The 15668-nt window shown below is 41.0% G+C and overlaps 1 protein-coding gene and 1 pseudogene across 2 annotated transcripts in view; one reads left to right on the forward strand and one right to left on the reverse strand.

The window, feature by feature from the left end:
• fbxo28 (F-box protein 28) overlaps window positions 1-15668 on the forward strand; it is a 32754-nt gene that overhangs the window by 11283 nt on the left and 5803 nt on the right. For both annotated transcript variants that reach the window (XM_086121782.1, XM_086121783.1), the window contains exons 3-4: window positions 450-588; window positions 6799-6994. In XM_086121782.1, the coding sequence (XP_085977908.1) occupies window positions 450-588; window positions 6799-6994 (335 nt within the window). The remainder of the gene's footprint in view (window positions 1-449; window positions 589-6798; window positions 6995-15668) is intronic.
• LOC147199574 (uncharacterized) lies at window positions 12295-14760 on the reverse strand (annotated as a pseudogene).

The following is a 15668-nucleotide window of genomic DNA, read 5'->3' on the forward strand; positions in this document are numbered from 1 at the left end:
AATAAAGCTGGCTGTCAAGTACCAAGGACAACTTTGTCAAATATGCTGTATGTTATTTGAAATTTCGTCCCTCTCACATTTTTTTGCTTTTTTTTTTCGAAAATTAATCCTACTTCACGGATTTCGCTAATCATGGGTTCTTTTTGGTACACTGTGTGTGTGTGTGTGTGTGCATGCGGAATTGCCCCTGGCAACTTTATTCCTAAGGTCATTGGGAAACACAAAGTTCTTCACCACGATAAGGTTACAGCTAAAGAAGTTGGGTTGGTAAAACAATGATTTTGCGGTACGAGCTATTTGTTTTCAATCATTTAATTAGATTTTGTCCCTGTTGCATCTCTCCACTGACGGCATGCAATTTTTTAAGGCCGTCTTATGTCTCAGCCAAATCTTGTGCTATTTATTGTAGGCGTTAACGTAATTTTTTTACTTTTTCTTTTCTCCCCCAGACGAGAGTCTGAACGGAGAAATCATTCACTGGCTCGTCATGCTGACATACTCGCTGCTGTGGAGACGCGCCTTTCTCTCCTTAACATGACGTTCATGAAATATGTTGACTCCAACCTCTGCTGCTTCATCCCTGGAAAGGTTGGCTATTTGAACTTTACTTTTATCAATAAAGTTGTTTTGAATTAATGGGAATGTGCAACTTTAAAAGAAATGTTTTTGGGGGTCTCTCATATATATATATATATATATATATATATTAGAGCTGTCAGTTTTAGCGGGATTTAACGGGATTAAATTTTTTTCTCGCGAGATTAACGCGGAACACGTCACAGCGGATGTTACATTGCTCTATAAATAAACCAGAAACAAAACAACAAGTGCACTGCATAGGTCCACACACTTTGTTTTGCCAGCCATGGCAGCGCGAGACACCGAAAACGGATATTTAAAGAGTTTATGAATGGAAAGTTTACTTTTAAAAAGTTGCCAGATTGCTCCACTGACAAGACCAAAGTTACCTGGATCATACAGGTGTATGTATGATGTATGCCACTGACGCGATTGTTACTTGTTTGGAACTATTTTGTGTGGAAGGTTACAGTGTTCCGAGTCCATATAAATAGAGCGGGTGGAGTTTCTCTGTGTTCGTCTGACAGTGACGGTGCGCTGCAGTGGTAGCGACCTAGCACAAATAAAATGTCTCCAGTGTTGTCATCGAACCAGGTGTAGTCATCCGAAATGATGTCTACACAAAACCGTAAGAGAAAATGTTCATGTAAAATTGAAAATCGAAATTGTTATTTCAGTAAATATTTGCATTTTGCACATAGAAAACTGATTCATGATTCCATGTTGATGAGAGCATTAAAATGGGGGAAAAATAGGACAAAAAAATATGAAAGGAAATTCAGAAACGATCAAAAATGCATGAGTAATCACAATTTTTAGTAAATTTGAGTTAATTATGACAGTTGCATTTTTAATTAGATTAAATATTTTAATCGTTTGACAGCCGAATGTGTGTATATTTGTGTACCGTATTTTCACGACCATTCGGCGCACCGTATGGTTGGGCGCAGTCTCATTAATGGGTGCTATTTCTGTATTTTACACATAGACAAAACGCACTGTATTATTGGGCGCAATTTTAAAGTGGTAAAACATACGCCAGCTTAAACATACGGCATGCATGCGCGCACGCTAAAAACACGTTAGCTTGAAGCATACGGTAGCATGCCAAGACATACAGATAAAAGCTAAAAACACGTTTTTAAAAAGGCAACGGAAGCAAAACTGAGTTCCGTTGTATTTTATTTAGCCATCGTACAATGTACTCACGTTTTTCGATCAATCATCACCCAGAAATCCATCAAAGTCCTCATCCTCTGTATCAGAATTGAACAATTGTGCAAGTACCGGTAATCCATCAAAAACGCCGTGTTCCCTCTCGTTGTCAGTCACTCTCATTGCCATGTGGCTCCACAGAAATGATGCCGGCTTTGCCAAAAACTCGAACAACAGTGCAAGCAGACACGTTCGTCCAAGCAGCCACAATCCATTCGCAAATTGTGGCGTAACTCGCCCGGCGCTGCCTCTCACTCTTTGTAAAGTTGTGTTTGCCATCGATCATTCATTGTTCCCATGCCGTTCGCAACTTTACTTTGAACGCCCGGTTGATGCCGATGTCCAGCGGTTGGAGTTCTTTCGTCAAGCCTCCGGGAATAACGGCAAGCTCAGAGTTCATTTGCTTGACTTGGTTTTTCACCGCTGCTGTGAGATGGGCACGCATGCCAAAAGCATAACCGATGGCTTGAAGTTTGAACTGAGCTTCGTAGGCTTGTCTCTTTGTAGAATTTATTTCCGGGGGTTCTTAGAAACCAAAACCGAAGTTGTTTTGCAACAATGCACATAGCCACACTCTATACAGGTGTTGGTACGTGCTTGGGGCGTACCTTTAGCGTCCACTTACACGCCCACCCTTCACTCATTGGCGGACATCTTCCCCGCATGCCTGTCCTCACTCACATCTGCCTTTTCTCTCTCTCGCTCTCCATGTGTATATATATATACACGCCCACCCTTCACTGATTGGCCGACTTCTTTGCCGCATGCCTGTCCACAGTCACTTCCGCCTTTTCTCTATATAAACAGCGGGTCGGCTCTCAGCCAGGTTTTGGAACTCGGCGCATACACAAGACGCTCCGCTCCGCATTATAAGGCGTCCTGTCCATTTTGGAAAAAATTTTAGACTTTTAATGGCGCCTTATAGTCGTGAAAATACGGTAAATGTTTGAAACTATGCATTAACAATGAACATTACATCAGCAGCTGTGTACTCCAGGTTTATTCCAAAAAATAAATGGATCAAAAACTGGTGTACTCATGTGGCATCATCAGAGTATTTTTTCCAATCTCACACTGCAAAGATTAATTTACTGGTAATCATTAATACAGGTAAGTATTCATGTGGCTTGACATTCTCTTCCCAAAACGATGCATGTGTAATCTACTATCAATTTGACGAAAGAATTTAACACACGTCATCATGAGTTCTACCAACAGTTAACATTAGCATTACTACACCTTGTGACGAATGTTTTATTCATAAAGTTACCATGCTACAACCAGTAAATTATAGAATAACCAGTACTGTTTCATAATATTTTTCATAACGATTAGCCTTCAAATCTAATGACCAACTTGCCTCGTAATCGTGCCTCTCGTCGTATCTTGCTCTCGTGTTCTGTGCATACATCCTAGGTGAGTTTAGTGATACGCCCTTTGGACGATTTATACGAAAAATCAGACTGGCATTCCCATTTCTTAAATGTCGTAATTAGTAGACCTTTGTGAGTTTTTTTCGCCGCCATCTCAAACTTTCATCCGCGCGATTCCTCAGTTTACGGACTAAAATAGCAACCCGCATGCGCATGTAACGTTATCTGTTGCGTCCCCCCCAACACTGAAAAAAAAAAAAAAACGAAAGTAAATTAGAAGAAACACACTCCCACACCACACCACAAACACACATATAGGCACAGTGAAATTGCGTTGATCACACAGTCAACTCGTGTGTGGTGACTTTTATGGTTAAACTATTTTTCGGTACCGTTAAAATGATGCCACGGAAACGACACGCTACCGGTAACGATTGTCACCGTGAAATCCTCAGGCTTACCGTAGTTTTTTTTGTTTGTTTGTTTGTTTGTTTTGACTGACAAATTTCCTTGCATCCTAAAAACGCACATTATTTGGAACTGTGTGTCCCGTGGGAAAATCGTGCGTCTAGGACGCAGGATGCAGAGGTAACAAGATGGCTGAATCTCTAAACATTCTCTGAGTACTACTATTATGACCACTACCACTAATACTACATTAATTTAATACCTTCAACTTCACAATCATAATAAATAATTAAATCAACCATGATTTTAAACTATGTATTATCAATATTCATTATTCCAAACATGAGAAAGCATTCAGCAAACATAACTGGAATCGAGCAAAAGGACTCCAAATCCCAACGGCCAAACCCGGAAGTGAAGTGCCGGCAATATTGACTCCAGCTGTAACGCAAATTACTTGGTTCAAACAAACATTCTAGTGCGACCGCACAAACGTGACAACTGTGCAAAAATAACTAAATAAAGACACCACTGTTACAGAAAGGCTTTACGCGCTATTTAAACTGCCGATCGCGAACGGAACAAACCGTAATTGAAACTAACTGTGATGCCGCTCTTTACACGTTGCACTGTCACCTGTCAGTGGCAGCCCCGCCCTCCTTAAAGCGCCAGATAATTTCATCAACATGGGTTTCCCTTAATGGATTTTGTTTGATTTCTTCATGATTTTTGCGGTCCTCTGGTCCACTTTATACCTGTGGACGAAGGATTAGAGGCTCTAATACCGCGTTGTGTCCGAGGACTGGCAACCCGAGGCCAAGGCCAAGGACTTGACGCCAAGGCCAAGGACCAAGGACTTGACTCCAAGGCCAAGGCCAAGGACCAAGGACCGACCTTCGGTCCTCGAGCCGGTCCTTGAGGCCAAGGACCGACTCGAGGAACACATCACTGATTAATGATTATCAGTAAATTAATCTTTACAGTGTGAGATTGGAAAAAAATACTCTGATTTTGTGGTATGCTGTATTCATGATGCCATATGAGTACACCATATTTTGATCCATTTAGTTTTTTGAATAAACCTGGAGTACACAGCTGCTGATGTAATGTTCATTGTTAATGCATAGTTTTCAAACATTTACCTTTGAAACATTACATTTTGAGTTTCAGAATTCTGGATTATGAATATCAGTCAAAATAGAAAAATGGCTTCCCATGATGAACGTTTACGGGTTTCCCATTGGGTAATCCGACGGAACCGAAAAACAGCTACCATGAATTTCCGAAATCCTCAGGCCTGCTACTGAATTATTAAAAATTTGCAGCATTTGTTTATAATTGTATGTATATGTTGTTGTTTGTGTTATTATCTTATGCAATTGAATAAACAGACCATTTCAGAATTCGAAATTTGGGACTCTCTAAATGCAAAATGGGACTCATACTTTTCTGATCAGCGAGTCCCTGGGACTCGCTGGTGGTAAACTGTAAAATTATCACTGTAACATGAAGTTAAGTTTAAATTTTATCAGCTGTTGGTAAGTTAAAGCGGAAGTGAAGTCCACAATTGTTTAGACAGTAATATGTTCTATGCGCTCCGGCTAGTCTAAATACGGCATTATGACCGTTGCATTTGTGGAATATAAATTAAGCACCAAAATCCACCCATTTTTTAAATTTTGGGTTTTTTTTCCATTTTGGCGGGACCAATTTTTTACGTTATGTGGACTGAAAAGGACATCGCAGTGCTTAAGGCACAGGTGTCAAACTCTAGGCCCGTGGGCCAGATCTGTCCCGTCATGTCATTTTATGTGGCCCGCGAAAGCAAATCAAAGATGGCAACTTTCAAGATGCTTGCTAAAATCTCTACCAAAATTTCTAACTCTCATTTTATAAGAGTAAGCATTTTCTTGTTACCAAACCCCTCAATACAGTAACTTAAACAATAGATGAATCAACCCTTATTCTTGACTTCTTTGTATGTTTTCAGTCATAACGACCCTCCGAGTGAAACTGTCACTAAAATCTAGCCCATGACAAAAATTAGTTTGACACCCCTGGCTTCAGGGCTTATCTTGGGAACGTCACATGACCAGACCCAGAAAATAGGCGTGTCGCAATGGTTGTTAGCTATTTTAGACTGAGGCTGCAAAGAACATATTATTATAAACACAATTTTAGACTTCACTTCACCTTTAAAATATCAAGCTAATCTAGTGATTTTAGCTTCACATTTCACACAGTTAGCTTCAATATTAAAATATAATTAATATTCAGTGTTCATTGAATAATCAGAGAAAGTTGAATTCAAAGTACAATATTTGTCTTCTATTCATTGAAAATTGAATATCCATTCAGTATTCATTCAATGAGACGACCCTGTACTCGAGTGGTTAGCACGTCGACTTCACAGTGCAGAGGTACCGGGTTCAAATCCAGCTCTGGCCTTCCTGTGTGGAGTTTGCATGTTCTCCCCGTGCTTGCGTGGGTTTTCTCCGGGTCCTCCGGTTTCCTCCCATATTCCAAAAACATGCATGGCAGGCTGATTGAACACTCCAAATTGTCCCTCGGTGTGAGGTTGAGCGCGAATGGTGGTTCGTTTCTGTGTGCCCTGCGATTGGCTGTCCCTCACCTACTGCCCGTAGACAGCTGTGATAGGCTCCAGCACCCCCCGCAACCCTTGTGAGGAAAGGCAGTTCGGAAAATTAATTAATGAATGATTCATTCAATGTTGAATATCAAATGAGTATTCATCGCACATCTGAGGCTATGGATACTTCGACAGTGCCTTTTCGTTCTACCTCTCAGATGGGATGCATAAATCCTCGAGTACTTCATTTCAATGATCAACTAAAGTAATTAGTTGGAATTTTATGTATCGCATGTTTTAAAAGCAGCCACAATTATTACTAAAAAGTTCTGCAAATAAAGGTTTTGTGTTCAAATCACACTTCTTTTCTTCCTCTTTTTCCTTGGTCCATGTTATTCACCAATTGTGAAAAATACTTGAATACTTTTGTTGATACTCTGTAAACACTGCATACAGTACCATATAAACAGAAAACAAATAGAATTTAAATCGCCATTTTGCTTCATCTTGTGAACGGATCTGTGACTGGTTTATGGAAGCCTAATATTTACAATATTTAATTGTTATTAATGTTTATTGCTAGATTCACGTCTTTTTCTCATCATTGGATTTTGTCTTTTTTCCCCTTGTCAGGTCATAGATGAAATCTACCGTGTCCTTCGATATGTGAACTCGACTCGAGCTCCACAGCGAGCTCATGAAGTTCTGCAAGAATTGAGGGACATCTCCTCCATGGCAATGGAGTATTTTGATGAGAAGATTGTTCCCATTCTGAAGAAGAAGCTGCCTGGAGCCGACTTGTCTGGGCGCCTCATTGGTTCTGCTCCTGGTAGTCTCTATTTATTTATACCTTCCTTCTCTCTTGATTTCAGACGGCAAATGAAAACGTGGCTGAGATCGAACTTGAGGGAGGGGGGGACCGACGGACATACTGCAGACCAAGGGTATCCAAACTTTTTGCAAATAGGGACAGATTTGTTGTGGGGAGCTGACCATTCAGCTTTCATTTGCTTTAATTTGTCATGGCGTTCGATCCCACTTCCCAGTCACCTTGTCATAGTTTGGATGTTTCTTCTGGTACTTGCCTCTTGTTCAATTCCTGGAAAACAGGGATGGCAATTTTCCGCGTATACGCGGAAATCCGCCGTTTTATTTCTTAAATTGATCATTTTTGTGAATCGTCTAAATCCGTTGAGAAAATTTTAGGGGGGGGTCAGGTACCTTATCGTCGTGTTTTCACGAGCTCTCCCGATCAGTCTTTCCATCTTCCGATTGTAAACAGCCCTGCGATTGGACGTGTATGATGTCTTACTTGTTGTGATTGGTCGCCCCGTCCAGGCCACGCCCCTTTCCGCTTTTTTCATCACTAGCCATTGCCATCCCTGGGAAAACAGCCACAGTCTCCACAGCAAATTATGCAGACACAGTTGTCATTTCAAGTCACATTTATTTATATAGCGCTGAATCACAAACAGTCTCAAAGGGCTTCACCTTGAGAAGGGGCCGCAGATGGGAGATTTTTTATTTCTATTTTATTTCTCATTAATGGGTGCTATTTCTGTATTTTACACATAGACAAAACGCACTGTATTATTGGGCGCGATTTTAAAGTGGTAAAACATACGCCAGCTTAAACATACGGCATGCATGCGCGCACGCTAAAAACACGTTAGCTTGTAGCATACGGTAGCATGCCAAGACATACAGATACAAGCTAAAACACGTTTTTAAAAAGGCAACGAAGCAAAACGGAGTTCCGTTGTATTTTATTTAGCCATCGTACATTGTACTCACGTTTTTCGATCAATCATCACCCAGAAATCCATCAAAGTCCTCATCCTCTGTATCAGAATTGAACAATTGTGCAAGTACCGGTAATCCATCAAAAACGCCGTGTTCCCTCTCGTTGTCAGTCACTCTCATTGCCATGTGGCTCCACAGAAATGATGCCGGCTTTGCCAAAAACCCGAACAACAGTGCAAGCAGACACGTTCGTCCAAGCAGCCACAATCCATTCGCAAATTGTGGCGTAACTCGCCCGGCGCTGCCTCTCACTCTTTGTAAAGTTGTGTTTGCCATCGATCATTCATTGTTCCCATGCCGTTCGCAACTTTACTTTGAACGCCCGGTTGATGCCGATGTCCAGCGGTTGGAGTTCTTTAGTCAAGCCTCCGGGAATAACGGCAAGCTCAGAGTTCATTTGCTTGACTTGGTTTTTCACCGCTGCTGTGAGATGGGCACGCATGCCAAAAGCATAACCGATGGCTTGAAGTTAGAACTGAGCTTCGTAGGCGTGTCTCTTTGTAGAATTTATTTTCGGGGGTTCTTAGAAACCAAAACCAAAGTTGTTTTGCAACAATGCACATAGCCACACTCTATACAGGTGTTGGTACCTGCTTGTAGCGTCGCTTTAGCGTCCACTTACACGCCCACCCTTCACTCATTGGCGGCCTGCTTCCCCGCATGCCGGTCACTCACGTCTGCCTTTTCTCTCTCTTTCTCTCCATATATGTATATATACACGCCCACCCTTCACTGATTGGCCGACTTCTTTGCCGCATGCCTGTCCACAGTCACTTCCGCCTTTTCTCTATATAAACAGCGTGTCGGCTGTCAGTCAGGTTTTGGAACTCAGCGCATAGACAAGACGCTCCGCATCATAAGGCGTCCTGTCCATTTTGGAGAAAATTTTAGACTTTTAATGGCGCCTTATAGTCGTGAAAATACGGTATTCACTTTGCCAGTACACAGCAAATAATGAGAGGTATTGTGTTGAGGCAGAGGAACTCTTTTATTTTGTTAAGTTGTGCCTGTTTAAGAATAGAAATAGCCCTTTTAGGGAAATAAGACATTTTTACTTTAACTTTGTTAAACAGTAGTTGTCTTTTTTTCCCTTAATTTAACAAAAGCAAAACAAAATACTCATTTTACCAAAATAAATACTAAACATGAAAACAAAAATATTATTTTCATTTGTACAATTCCCCTTTTCACATCCCCTCTGAAATCACTGAAAAATATATCAGAGGAGTTAAGAACCATTTTAAATACTGACACAAGGGAGCACAGGAATGTGCACTGCTGTTCTTCCACTAAAGGTGAATGCAATGTCTGGGGCATGCAGATATTATTTGAGGACGCCATTGGGATCTTCATTTACCATGTTGCGGTGTTCTGCTGTTAAACAGCTGCAAAGATCCCCGGGTAGACGGGAGCAAAACTGCACACAATCGAAACCTCCCGCGATTCGTCTTGTCTAATTGTCTGTGTGCGGCTCTCCTGTGCTGAAGCTGTGAGCACACTGTGGCGTCGCGCATGCGTCTGTTTCCTGACACAATCATCCATTTTGAATGTGTGACGCTTATGTATGGGCACACCTTAAGTTCCGAGGAGCCAATCAGCGCATCGTATATGCTGACGCTTATGTATGGGCACACCTTAAGTTCAGAGGAGCCAATCAGCGCATCGTTATCGCCGACATGCCCTGCTCAGCCAGGGTCTCCAGTTCGTCAAACATTATATACACACACAGTCGCGCTGCTGCGAAATTGTTCAAAGAGTTGGTTATTGTCTAGGTAGGTTTTAATTTGAGATTCGACGACACGTTCTATGACTTTGGACAGAAAGGGGAGGTTGGAGATGGGTCGAAAGTTGCTTATGAGGAGTTTGTTGACTGTAGAGAAGAGAGCCTTTTGGTTCTTGGAGTCGGTGTGGATCAGGTTGGAGTAGTAGGTGGAACGGCTGGAGTTGAGTTTTGGATTGGATTGGATAAACTTTATTGTCAAATGAAGAAGAAACGGAAGTAGTTGACACAGGCAGTAGCTCAGAGAGCGCAATCGTGGTTCACTCATTCACTCCCAAAGACGTTTTTAAACGTCTTTTCAGACTTTGTCCAGAATTGGCTGGTACTGAATGAGTTAGAGATAATAATGCGGCTGCTATAGCTTTGATTGTGGTCACGATGATGGCCTTGAGCTAAGGCTTCAAATCTTTTAAAATAATGTTCACATATGGCAGTGCTAAATGGTAGTACCATTACATTTGCGTTTGCTAGCCAAATCTATCGTGTTACCATTATTATGGGTTGCGTCGTCTATTATCTGCGTGAAAGCAAAAGTATCAATTATTGTCTGAAATGCCGCGACAAGTGGTTCCGTCGGGAGATCTATATGAATATTAAAGTCACCCATGATTACTATATTATCTCAGTTTTAAAGGCGTTGTTTGAGCGAAGACTAAGTTTGAGAGCAAATTCTGCAACCATGACTCCACCCCCGCCCTTCGTACAAGGATGTGCGGCATGTGAACAGATTTAGCGGTAAAAAGTCATTGGGTTTTAAACGGGTCTCACAGAGAGTCTGAGCTCTTCAATATTATAGGGATCCTAGTCGCAATATAAACAAGATTGTGTTGTCGGAGTCCCGTATTGTTCTTTGAGGAAATAAAGGCGCGACCAGAGGTTATAAACGTTATTTGTCGGCTCTTGAATACTTCGATTGGAAGCTGACACTGTATCTTCAATATGACATATAATGCCTAAACTCGTATCACTGGCTCAGTAGAAAGCATGTCAATATGTAATGCAAAAGGTTGTTTATCAGTTTGTTGAGTGTGATGTTCTAATCCAGGAGTGGGCAATTATTTTTTGCAGGGGGCCACATGAGAAACAGAAAATATTGTGGAGGGCCGGCCAAAAGGCTGATCTCAATTCTGCATAATATTAACTGTACTTCTTGGTAAAAAGCAGTAAATAGCATTGTTTTGACAAGCTGGTAAGAGTATATGTTATAATTAAGCAATGAAAACATGAGGTTGCCTTCCAAAAAATTTAATTTATTCAAGCGAATTTCACAAAACAATGGGAAAGGCAATTAATCACTAAAACGGCATCATAAAAACACGCTAAACATGCAAATAAAAATAACCACAATACAACTAAAATCATGCACAACTCAACCATTTAAAACATTTTACATTTTTAAGTTATTTTTTCTTGTTCAGTGAGAGAAATCTAGTCTCTGCTGGGCTTTAACGAGTGCATCAAAATCAGGTTGCATGTCTGAGGTGGAGATGCAAAGCACAGCTGACTGATGATCGCATTGCTGCCAGCTCCTCCGTAATCTTGAAGTCCGGCGTTATCCCGCGGACAAATACAAGTAACTGGGCTGTGTCACGGACATCACAGCTTTCATCCAAAGCCAAGGAGAAAAAGTCAAAATTTGCCACTTCACGTTGCAGCTGAAGCTCCAGATTGCACGATATGTTTTCGACCCTTCTCGTTACGGTTCGCCTGGAGAGCGGGACTTTCTCAAATTCTTCTTTTTTTTCAGGACATATTAAAGCTGCAGAGTCCACCAAGCACTCTTTGATAAACTCCCCCTCCGAGAATGGCTTACTGGTTTTAGCGATTTTGTAAGCTATCACAAAGCAGGTCTCGGTTGCTGCATCCCTGGATGTGTGAAGCTTGGTAAAAAAGCCTTGCTGCTTTTGCAGTTTAGCGAGCAAAGCTTCCGATGTCCGCGCCCTTTCAGCATCAGTCACGTTCTTGTATTTCTCCCCGTGTTTCGTCTCATAAACGTTCGACTCAAATTGTAGTCCTTAAACACGGCGATTCTCTCCCCGCAAACTAAACACACGGCTTTACCTCTCACTTCAGTAAATAAATACTGAGCAGTCCAATTTTTGTTGAAAACCCTGCATTTGGCATCTACCTTTCTTTTTTTAGCATGAGTAGACATTTCTGAGGGCTAAAGTGGTGCTGTGACTTGCTAGTGACAACGATCAAATCACGCCCATGCCTCAATATACGTTTTGCGTCATCATGTACGTAAATAAAAAACAACTTCAAAATAAAAGCAATGCAGCATCAGTCCATGCATCAGGTAAAATAAGAAAGTACGTTTATTTTGTAATTTCCAATTAACGTTACACGGGCCGGTCAGAGTCAATCAAAGGGCCGTATGCGGCCCGGGGGCCGTACAATGCCCAGGTTTGTTCTAATCCATGGAGAAAACTATCTGTGTTATTAATATCTAGCACAACGCTAGTTAGCTCAAATCTTACAGATTCCATATCCATCCTTACAGATTCACTAATAACCTGTAACCCGGTCTGCTCTAATGTGGAATGTCATGGGAAGCTCAAACAGTAATCTATGTTTATAGAAAGAATGATGGCGCCTTCACGGTTAGGGTGAAGGCCGTCCAACCTCAGCACGTTGGGTCGACCCCAGAAAGAGGGAGTTATCTCTTAAGTCCCTGTTCACCTCAAAAAGCTTGCCAGCCACTGGTGAAGCGAGAATAATCTGCTGAACCTCTCATCATAACCTCTCGCAGGCAGGGGGCCATTGACAAATGCTCGACTCATCTTTCTGGCAAGATCACAAGTCCTAACTATGTTCCTCTTTGTGATCTCTAATTGTTTCATCCTTGTGTCATTGGAGCCAACGTGTATCACTATGTCCAAGTGGCTAGTGTTGTTTGCCTTTTGCTGGTGTCTAGGCCTGTTGTGTGCCATCTCCCGAAGATTGGCTTCAGTGTTGGGTGCTCTGGCTCCAGAAATACACATTAATGTGGCTGGGTTTTTAAACTTTGTTATGGATGATGGAGTCACCGATAACTAAAGTGTGGGAGCCAGTTGACCGAGGTGGAGTGGAACTGCTTTGCATCTTAGCAGGCTTACTGCGATTAGCAGGCCGCTTAGGGCTAATGCTAACCGGACGAGCAGGCTGACTACAACCCACGTGAAATACAAAATAGCTTTTTTGTCAGAGTATATTTTCTACTCTGGTCAACAGTGCTGATGGGCCACACATTATTGATTTTATGTTATTGATGTTCACAGGATCAACAAGTATGTCTTGTACAGGGAAACCAAAACAATGGAAGTCTTTGTAAAATGATGAGATTTATTACAGCTACCAAAAACATGGAGGAACACCATTGTGTTCCCTTTTTATACCATTTTTCTCTTCTTGGAAGGGGTCAAAGTCAGACCACACAGGACAATCACTACTTTGGGCAGCTTCATTTACAGATCACAGGATGAAGTCTGGCGCATGAACAAGCAACTTTTTCTACCTGCAGATAACATGGTCAGCACTCACAATGATACAAACAGTACAAGATATATTTTAGCACTGTGAAATGTCAAATTCCCATTACAATTCAACTCCATGTAACAAATGTCAAGCAGTTCTCAGAAATGGTTATACAGTGGTACCTCTACTTATGAAATTAATATGTTCTGGAAGAAATTTCTTAGCTAGAAAATTTTGTTGGTAGACATGTTTTCCATGTAAATGACCTCCCTAATCCGTTCCAAGCCCCCCAAAATTCAGACAGAAATGTTTTATCAAGCATAACAATGCATCAAAATAACGAATACGTACATGTTACAATGAGATTATTTCACAATAAATGAGTTGTGCATAATGTAAAAAAACTAAGAAGAGTGAAGAGTAAAAATATGGTAATTTAACTTTAAACTGCATCCTCATCTTTTTTTGCCCTTTAGTTCATGTTCTCTCTCAGAAGTGGTTTTTGCTTGGCGTTTTGTAAAGAACTGATTCAAGGACATTTGCTTTTGTTGGCTTTTAAAAATTATTCGAAAATGTCCAAGGCAAACATCAGCATAGTGAGCGATCGCTCGACTGGTGAACACTTTTTCTGGGTGATTCACATTTACATAAAACTATCAGAACACCTCATGGCCCGAAGGGCAAATGATGAGGACACTGCATAAACACATATCTATGTATCTACACACATAGATACATACGGTTGAGGTCCCTCATACCTAATGGAATGCCAGGAGGATGCTCAGTAGTAGCCAATGGCAGAGCAGCTATAAGTATGATGCATTCAGGAAACTCGGAGCTGCGAGTAGCAGTCCATACTGCATTTTTCCCTTTCATATCTTGAAATTTCTTTCATAAAAAGAGGCAATATTTGCCTGTTGAGGCGTTTCGTAACTTCGTATGTAGATACAGTACGTTCGTAAGTAGAAGGTGCCACTGTACCATTAAATGTTAGTTTAATGAATTACAGGAATGTGTACTAGACAATTTGAATTTATGAAGTAAACATTCAAATTTGTAAAGAAAATGCAGGCACTGCTATTTTTTTGAAGAGCACAATTTTCATTTATACTCATTTTTCTGTGAAAATCTTTTTAAAATTGATAAATATTTCGTGATGTTTTGATTTAGAATATGATGCGTAGTGTTCCCAATACATACAAATACAAACTTGCACTATAGGATCTTGAGCTTTTAAAACACACTATTATTTTGAACACAAATTTTAACCAGTATCTCGCGTCACATTGTAGCCAAAGGTTTAATCCCAGTGGATTAATGCGATTTGTAATGTTATCATGGAAACCAAAAGTTAGTTGACATGACTACAATAGTCTTCTACTTCTGTATAGGGCTACCACCAGGGGAATGATGGCCATTGTGATTTTTGAGAAAATATGTGAATTTTTCCAAATGACTGTTGTATATTTCTGGACCAGTATCACCAATAAATTCATATATAATTTGAGTTTTCAACTAGGCACTTAATTGTCGATAATTTTGCTTGCTGACGCCATTGTGACTAATGGACTAATTGTGAAAACCGTACTTCAGTACTTTCAGCGGAAGTTGCTTCTTCTTTTCAAGACGACGAAGAAGCAATGGGAAGTCGACCTTTTCGTTGTCCTTGTGTGCAAAACACGCTCTGCTCACATTCAATCATCTTCGTGGATCGTAACCCCTGCGATAAACAAGGGACCACTGACCGCTGTAGTTCATGAAGATTATTCTCTCTCGGGACTGGCCATACACTTTGGGCTTTTCTTGCGGTGAGCAGTGAGCACGGAGGGAGGCACAGAAACATAATCAACATACATTACTGTGACTGGCTGGAAGGGTCCAAGTCTCTATCTTTGCGTAAATTCATACCTTCTTTTGAAAATAATGTTTATTCCATGCATCCATAGTCAACAGCCATTTCTTGGTAGGTTTGCAATTGCGTCATCTTTCCATTTGCAGCTTTATTTATATCTACTGTATGTTTTAATTACAGCGCTCTACTCCAAGATTCTCCACAGCGTAATCCCTGACCTGTTCAGTGTTTTCCTGTGGCTTTGGGAACTGTTGATTGATTGATTTTATGTCACATTTTATTTCTACGGGGGTACAGTGGTCATCTGGTTTGCACAGCGGCCTCACAGTGCAGAGGTCCAGGATTTTATTCCGACTTCAGCCTTCCTGTATGAAATTTGCATGTTCTTCACATGCCTGCGTGGGATTTTTACGGGTACTCTGGTTTCTTCCCACATTCCAAAAACATGCAGGGTAGTTTGATTGATCACTCTAAATCAGGGGTGTCAAAGTCAAATGGACAGAGGGCCAAATAAAAATTTTTGCTGCAAGCCGAGGGCCGGACTGATAGAATTTTCATTGAAAAATTTAACAGTTACCACATATAGTTTATTGAACCAAATTTAATCGACTG

The sequence above is a fragment of the Hippocampus guttulatus genome, chromosome 10, assembly GCF_054856545.1.
Source record: "Hippocampus guttulatus isolate MCC_2025c chromosome 10, RoL_Hgut_1.0, whole genome shotgun sequence".
Taxonomy (NCBI): Eukaryota; Metazoa; Chordata; class Actinopteri; order Syngnathiformes; family Syngnathidae; genus Hippocampus; species Hippocampus guttulatus.